Source organism: Mesitornis unicolor, unplaced genomic scaffold (genome assembly GCF_000695765.1).
Source record: "Mesitornis unicolor isolate BGI_N332 unplaced genomic scaffold, ASM69576v1 scaffold48610, whole genome shotgun sequence".
NCBI lineage: Eukaryota > Metazoa > Chordata > Aves > Mesitornithiformes > Mesitornithidae > Mesitornis > Mesitornis unicolor.
The window spans coordinates 4,917-13,489 of record NW_010161253.1 but is presented as its reverse complement, the minus strand read 5'-3'; the positions used below and the strand labels follow the sequence as shown (position 1 = coordinate 13,489).

Here is an 8,573-nt window from a genome sequence, read left to right as displayed (position 1 = left end):
AATGCAAAGGAAACAAGGGGTTCTGGTAATAGGTTGGGAAGTGAGACTCTTGTTAAGAAAAAAATATCCCCAAATGCTACACACTCTGACTCTTGAACTGAAAACCCAAGAGTCAGAATACTTGTTTGAAAAGCATGTTCTGCCAGTTTGGTGATATACACCTGTCCATTTCCAGTATCATCATTCGGAATAATTGCTTCAGGGTAGAACTGTCTCTCCATTGATTGAAGCGTTGGTTTGATTTATTTACTGTGACAGACGGGGGTCAGAGGACCATTTGTAAAGCAAAAGGCACAAACCTTTGCTGATTCTGTTGTCTCACAGATTTCGTTCTGCTACAGCTGGTGGCTGAGCATTTCTGCCTGGGATGGCGGAGGATCAGGAGCTGACTCAGCCACACAAAGCTCAACTCGAGCCCTCCCTTCAGCAGCGCACCAGCAACACATACCGCAGTGCAGAGCACTCTCAGGCCTTGCTCAGTGGCTTGGTATCTCTCCGAGACAGCAGCATCCTCTTCGATGTAGTTCTGGTAGTGGAAGAGAAACCTATTGAGGCTCATCGCATACTTCTAGCTGCATCCTGTGACTATTTCAGGTACACTTCAGTATGGCAGTAAAAAGCATGTGTCTGAATGTTACTCAAACCTGCAACATCCATACCTTCTGTTCTGCCACACTGCTTCTGGATGTGAAATTAGACCTGTAAGATGGAACTGCATGTGCTTCAAATTACCAAGTATGGCTTTATTCATCTCTCTGTTCCAGCACACTGAGCTTACCTCCACTAAATTCACTGCCTGTGGTACCTGGTATATAAAGAGGAGACACTATCTGAACAGGTGTATTCTGCATAAATGCGCTCTGGGTGGCTTTTAACATATCCTTAGCATTGTAAGACTTTGCCCATTGTGGTCATCATTTCATACGACACAGAAAGTCACTGAAGTGGGTCACTCCGCTGTTATGTGCTTATAGTGTGACTTGCTGTCCATTAAATCAGGCACTCCCTGGTCAATCTGACTAGCAGTTTCTTGAACTGACCTTATATTCGTAGAGCAAACAAACAAATCCCAAGGCAATCCAGATGAAATTCTAACTGGAGGAAGAACTGCTCTAGCTTAGAAAAAATTCTTACAGTCCCAAATTCCCCTGTTTTTCCTCTTCCCCCACACTCCAGTACTGCCTCTTCCCATTGACTATCCATATGTACTGGGTCTGTATTTAAGTCCTTCAGATGTGAATCATAGCTTTCAGATGGCCCCTACTGTTTTCTTGCACAATGAAGAATATTACTTTCTCAGGCCCTAAAGGCGTGTACTGTTTCTATCATTGGATTAGAGAAGAGGTAATCCCATAGAAGTGTCTGGCTAGGTTCTTACCTTTCTGAATATTTATGTTCCCAGGACAATATAAGATAAGCAAACTGAATATAGCTTCAATGCAAATCTGCCACAGCATGTGTGCCCTTGTCTTTTTACAGAGGAATGTTTGCAGGAGGACTGAGAGAGATGGAACAAGAAGAGGTTCATATTCATGGCATCTCCTACAATGCAATGTGCAAAATCTTGAACTTCATTTACACTTCTGAGCTGGAACTTAGTGTGAACAGCGTACAGGAAACCTTAGCTGCAGCCTGTCAGCTTCAGGTGAGGTACTGGGAGATGTGACAAAAAAAGCAAGAAACCAAAGCAGCAATGAAAGAAAAGAGCAAACATGAGTATCTGGTTAGATGGAGGGTTAAGGGGTGAAAAAGAGCATGGGTCTGATGAGAAGAATTTCTGTGGGATGCTGTTTCCACTGGAACTAACTGTGGAAGTGTCAGAACAATGAATGAGTGCATGTGTCTCTCATTTGTGCCAATGGTTTTATTACTTAACAAAAGTTTACCATTTCACTAGAGGACTGTTTTATACAGCACGCACTTAAGATTTGCTTATGAAAAGTTCCCTAGAATAGAATACCTCTGGCCTATGGTAAAGGACAGGGCTTGCTGCTCAGAAATTGTTGTGCTGCTCAAGCCTGCCAAGATCTTCCCCAGATTGCATCCACAGGCACATAACCTCCCCTGACACTGTCACCGCTATGGTTTCTGCACCAAGTGCGGAGTTCATGTGCCTTGAAGAAAAGGGTTTTCTCTCTAATTCCCCTACAGCTAACTGCTGCACAAGGCTTTGATACTAAATCTCGATCTTTCTGGGTGCTTACTTGGGTGGATTTCTACACACCTAGCACCAAGTTGTTAGCAGAGCGACTTTTGGACAGCATTTAGTTCTTTATTTGGCAGTAGTCCCTCCTGCCAGATACAACTTCACTTTGTGTTCAGAAGACAACACTAAACATTAATTTTCCCTTCAAATGGCTTTCTGTGGTCTTGAGTGATGCAGTGATCAGACTGTGAGGAGAGCAGTCGTCTTGCAGACAACTTTCTCACAGTCATCTCAGGTTTCTGTCACCTGTCTCTTGACTGTGAGGCAAGTGGTGTCTGAAATAAAAAATATCTCTCTTGCAGATTCCAGAAGTCATTAAGTTCTGTTGCGATTTCCTCATGTCCTGGGTAGACGAAGAGAACATCCTCGATGTATACAAACTAGCTGACCATTATGACTTGAGACATTTGAGTGATCAGCTGGACTCCTACATTTTGAAGAACTTTGCGGCTTTCTCAAGGACACAAGTGTACCGACAGCTACCCTTGCAGAAAGTCTACTCCCTTCTCAGCAGCAACCGTTTGGAGGTTAACTATGAGTTTCAAGTTTATGATGGGGCACTTTTTTATCATTATTCTCCAGAGCAACTGGAGACAGATCAGGTCTCCCTGGTGGAACCCCTTAAGCTACTGGAGACAGTTCGTTTTCCTCTGATGGAACCCCAGGTCCTGCAAAGGCTTCATGATGAATTAAGTCCATGTCCTTTAAAAGATACAGTCGCAGATGCATTAATGTACCACAAGAATGAATGTCTTCAGCCAATGCTTCAGAGCTCCCAGACACAGCTGAGATCAGAGTTCCAGTGTGTAGTGGGATTTGGAGGGATGCATTCTACTCCATCCATTGTCCTCAGTGATCAAGCCAAGTATCTGAACCCCTTGTTGGGAGAGTGGAGGCACTTTACAGCTGCACTAGCCCCCAGAATGTCCAACCAAGGGATTGCAGTTCTCAATAATTTTGTATATTTAATTGGCGGAGACAACAATGTAAGTGGTTTTCGAGCAGAGTCAAGGTGTTGGAGGTAAGATAAGGATAATCCTGCTATTCTTCTTATTACCACCCTATTGCCCACCTCTTAGTCAGTAAGCCCGTTGCGCAGTATGTGTCCTTGCCGGCCAAATTATTAGGAACTGAGCAGAAGCCTCACTGAAAGAAAACAAGAAATAAAGAAATGAGCCAGCAGTGCTTATGGGACAAAGAAGAGCATGATAAGGTAGAAACAGCTACTCATTCAAGAGCATTACGTGTGCTACTTTCTGCCCTGTCGGAGGAAGTATTAAAGCAGTAATGAACTAGAATCCCCTGCAACCTTAGACTGTCTAGATGCTCTTGAACTGGGATTTCCTAAAAGTTCTCTGTGTAGTTTTGGTCCCAATGCAAAGGCATTTAGCTACCAAAAAGGATTTTTAAATAAAATGCTATCACTGGTTGATTGTCGAGGATTTGTGTGCACAATAGCAGCATTCCAGAGTGCTCTTAAGGGCTTCTGTGCCAGGGAAAAGAGCAGAAGTATCAGTTTTAGATTGTAATGCCCATTACATTGCAAACCAGATATAAACCCTTCTATCTTTATAATGTGGTAATTCTTAGTAGTTTTAGCTAAGTTGCCCTTATTTTATGTCATGCGCAGTTTCACTTCACAAACAGTTTTCTCTGTAACTAAAATTTTCAGACCAGATAGATATCTCGATCTGAAAATTAATCATGAAGTTCACTTTGAGCAGCAGATATTTGGGGAAAAAAGTCAAAGAACTCAAAGAACCCACCACAAATTTATGCCCCTCTTGGCCTCTTGAATATCCTTTGTGCTATTTTTAGACTGTTTTACCTTGTGCAAGCAGAGATTTTTAAATATAACCTGACAGCAGTGTATAAGATCATGGAAAACCTAGGCTTTTATAGCATGATTATATCAACTAAAATACATCTTCTAAAAATAGAATAAAACAACTTTGCTAATAATAAAATGCTGACAAGGCCAAATTTCACTCCACTTACAGCCGAGCTCAATTTCAGCCAAAGACAATACAGTAACCCACATCTGTGGTGCTGTCTGGTATTCCAGCAATGGTTCTGCGGCTGTATGAATAACTTTCTTTGATCCTGTTCTTTTACAAGGTATGACCCGCGACACAACAAATGGTTTCAGATCCAATCCCTACAGCAAGAGCATGCTGACCTCAGTGTTTGTGTTGTGGACAACTATATATATGCTGTCGCAGGCCGAGATTACCATGAAGACTTGAGGGAAGTGGAGAGGTATGACCCTAAAAGCAACACTTGGGAGTATGTGACACCTCTGAAGAAGGAGGTAAGGAGTGCATTAGCCACACACACTACTACAGTACCCCAATTCCTGATTTCATCTTTTTAGATACTTTTCTTATGTGTAGCTTTAAATGTGCTGATACTCTGATGGGAAACAGTACCCTCTGAATATGGGAAAAATTAATATCAAGAAAGGAGAATAATAATATATGTAAATTCCTTGTTTTCTTCTTGTTTTCCCTTGACCCTTTATTGTGTTAATTCTTCAAACCATTTAAAATTGAACACATAATCTCTGGGAAGTTCCCATTCCTCTTAGTCTCATTAACTATGAGCCACAGTAGTACAAGCTTCTCACTTACAGTCCTGACAACACACTTTACTCCTGATCAGAAGAGACCATGCCCCAGTAAGAAGGTCCATCAGTTTCTATAGACCACATAGTTCCTGGACACCGAACTGAGATTGGGTAACAAGTGCTGGTCACAATAGCTTATGTGACGCAGAATCACATCTCAGCAGCTAATGTAAGACCATTACTCACTCGAAATACGTGAGTGAATAGCTACATTTTGTCATCAGTACCATTTATCTTCTAAAACAGCCATTGCAAAACTAGTAGTTGTGACCTCAGGAACCAGGAAACAGTGTAGTAATGTAGAAACTGGGGTTATGAGTGGAAAAGTTTATGTTCCAAGCTCTAATATAGCTAAAAAAGGCAAGAATTTTCGTTTTCATGTTAAAAGTTTTCATGTCAAGGAGGAAAATAAATACAAACAACTGCTTGATTAATCTTGTTAGGGAAGAAAACAAAAATCCTAAGCAATCTTTCAAGAAACTGCTGATTTCTACTACACCTTCTAAAAGCTTTGGGTCTAGTGATCAGCACAAAATATTTATGGTATCATAATGCCTCTCAATTGAAAATCTCAGGACACCTTAGAAACATAAATATTACTGCTGTTTTACAGAAGGGATGCAAAGGCAGAAGAGGATAAACAGGAGAAGGCGGCGGTTGTGTGAGGTTGCAAATAATAAATGTGTGTCAATGCCAGGGATATAAAAAGCTTAAAGATCCAACTGAGTACTGCAAAGTGGGATATCTTGCATTCTTGATAACAATGCTTGATAAGAAAAGTCTCCAACAGAAAGACTTCCAAGTAGACTAGGGAGAAAAGTATTAGTATGAGTGTTCAGCTAAAAATAAAGAATGAGAACCTACAGCAGTTCTGGAAGTTTTAGAAATTCTAGTGTATTTCATTCAGAAATTCACACAGCATAATCACCTAGAAAGGAACTGTCTAAAAGAAAATCCTAGATGTTCATATCTGCTTAACTCATGAAGAATGTCACTCCCCGATGTCTATTCCATACTTTGAAACTGGGACAAATTAATAAATCCAGGCCTCAACCTCTTGATTTCCCACGGGGTGATACAGGTATATGCACATGCTGGAGCAGCACTGGATGGGAAGATGTATATTACTTGTGGGAGGAGAGGAGAAGACTATTTAAAGGAGCTACAATGTTATGACCCAAAGACTGACCGCTGGGAGGTTTTAGCAGACGGTCCGGTGAGACGTGCTTGGCATGGGATGGCAGCACTGCTAGGAAAGCTCTACGTAATTGGAGGAAGCAACAATGATTCTGGTTACAGAAGAGATGTTCACCAGGTAAGAGCACGTCATACCTGCGTCCTTCTTGGAAGAGTGTCTTTCTTATGGATGCTTGCACTCTGACGTATCTTTCTCCTACTAAGTATGCTAATTTAACCGTCTGCCTAGCAAGAGCTACTGCACCAGCTCTCCCCCACTCAATTGTAGAACTTGCAATTATTTATTTACTACTGTATGTCTTGAATGCATTGTCTAACCCACAAAACATTAAAGCTCTAGCAACTGGAATTCCTACCAATTTTAAAACAACTTTGCAGGATAACATTCATTGGGCTGCATATACCCAGCAAGTAGCAGAACAGTTAAATTCACTTTGCATTGTCTTCTCACATGCATTCTTTTCTAAGTTGAGGACTTTCGAATTACCAATGTTTAATTGCAGGACAGATTTACGGATATGTTGGATGGCAATTGTATAATGCTATTAAATTTACAGTACCTGATGATAAGTGATGCCTGGGAGTCTTACTCCAGCTTCTAGAAGTGCTAGAGACATGAAAAGAAGTCACAAAAATAACTGCTCTTATAAAGCCAATGAAGATGGCAGCGTATCTGAATGATAAAAAGGTGCTTACAAATAGAAGCAGTGAGCCAAGTAGGTACCCAATGAAATCTAAAGCTTCCCAATATACGGTGCAGAGACAGCATAGCAGGTTTTTCGTATTTGTTTGTTCCAGCTCATTTTTAACTAATGCAAACAGATGCATTATGTCTGAGCTTATATTAGCATATGTCCCTATCTCTTTCACCCTTGCATACATTTTTGAGTGACATACAGCTGTTACCCCAGCAGCAGGGTCAGAAGTTGTGATTCAATGCTGCATGCACGATTTTCTGCCGAGTACTGTACTTCTACTACACAGTGATATGCTCTCTCCATTATCAACACCCTGTCAAAAGACTGATGATATTGCATGGCTTCCTAAATAGTCTGCCATGTGGCCAGGCTCTGTCACTAAGATACAAGTTTGATTTTGGCTAATCTCTCTCATTTTTTTTACAGGTTGCCTGCTACAGGCCAAGCACTGATCAGTGGACAAATGTATGTCCACTTCCTGCAGGACACGGAGAGCCAGGTATTGCAGTCTTAGACAACAGGATCTATGTCTTGGGAGGCAGATCCCACAACAGAGGAATCCGCATGGACTATGTCCACATTTACGATGCAGAGAGAGACTGTTGGGAGGAAGGACCCCAGTTGGAGGATGATATTTCTGGGATGGCTGCCTGCGTTCTCACTTTGCCCAGGGCTGTTCTAATGGAAACAGAGAAATGGTTCTCAGAATGGCACACAGACCGTGTGAAATATCACCTTGACTTTCCATCGGAAGTTATGAGTGTATCAGACTGGGAGGAATTTGACAATTCAAGTGAAGATTAGAAAACTTTAATATTTATTTTTTTTGCCAGTGGATGAGGAAATTAAGGCTTGGAGAAAATATTTAGAGATTTTATATGTCTTTCTTATATACATAAATCAATATTTAAAGGTTTGAAAAATAAGTGTTCTGCACAAAATGCCATCCACAGTCAGTATCTGCCCATCTGCAAGTGTTCTGCACAATTTGCCACTTACAGTCTGTATCTGCCCACCTGCCAGAAAGCAGCAGTTTTAAAGTAACCACAGAACTGCCATTTTCCCCCAGTTAAAGTATAGAGGTTGTTTTCCTTTGAAGGAGACTTTTCTCAACCTTCAGCGTGGACTGAAAAAAAAAAAGGCACAGAAGGCTCAGCTTGACTAGCTTCTTTCCTTCCAGCTTTTAGCTTGAAATAGCTTTAAAAGATTTTTTTCCTGTTCTTTTTGGTAATAAAACTTCTTAGCCAGCTTAACACAGGAAGGTAACACCTAGTGTCTCCCCTCCTGTGCCAGGTGTCAGACAGCCTGATTGGTTTTTCAGCAAGATTGAACATATAGGAACAGTAGCAAGAAAGTCTGAACCTTCATCTCATCTGGGCATGCAGCCATCTTTGTAACTGGGTTAGAGTCTGTGAACTGACACCCACTTCTGAACTTCTGTACTGCAGGTTCTGTCGACACAGTGGAAAGACGATTTCTAGAAAAAACTGTACAGAGTATGGCAATCTCATCATTCAACTGTCAAACACATTTGTTCACAAGCATAAATTAATAAATCCTTGTCAGAACTTTGTTCTTTTTAATTACTGTCTCAGTTTTATTAACTGTGATTTGGAGTCTGAAAGTTTGATTAGATCCTATAGCACTACATTAATACCAGTGAAGTTACACCAGCTTGGGAGAGGGGCAATTTTTTTCATTCTTTTATTGTATGCTTTAGAAGAAGAAAAAAAGCAGAGATTGATTTGCCACAGCATATGAAAAAAAAGTAATAAGGAGGTAACTAGAGATATTGAAAATTACTCAGGTCCAAGACCCTGCAATAGCTGAACTAATGCCAGGAACA

At 41.0% G+C, this 8,573-nt stretch overlaps 1 protein-coding gene across 1 annotated transcript; it reads left to right on the top strand.

The window, feature by feature from the left end:
* The first annotated feature begins 317 nt into the window (after positions 1 to 317).
* Positions 318 to 7,800, top strand: KLHL22 (kelch-like family member 22). The gene is made up of 6 exons (XM_010192299.1): positions 318 to 594; positions 1,480 to 1,645; positions 2,509 to 3,227; positions 4,325 to 4,517; positions 5,914 to 6,147; positions 7,154 to 7,800. Exons 1-6 carry the CDS (start codon positions 368 to 370, stop codon positions 7,529 to 7,531), a joined length of 1,917 nt encoding a protein of 638 aa, XP_010190601.1. The 5' UTR covers positions 318 to 367; the 3' UTR covers positions 7,532 to 7,800.
* The last annotated feature ends 773 nt before the right edge of the window (positions 7,801 to 8,573 follow it).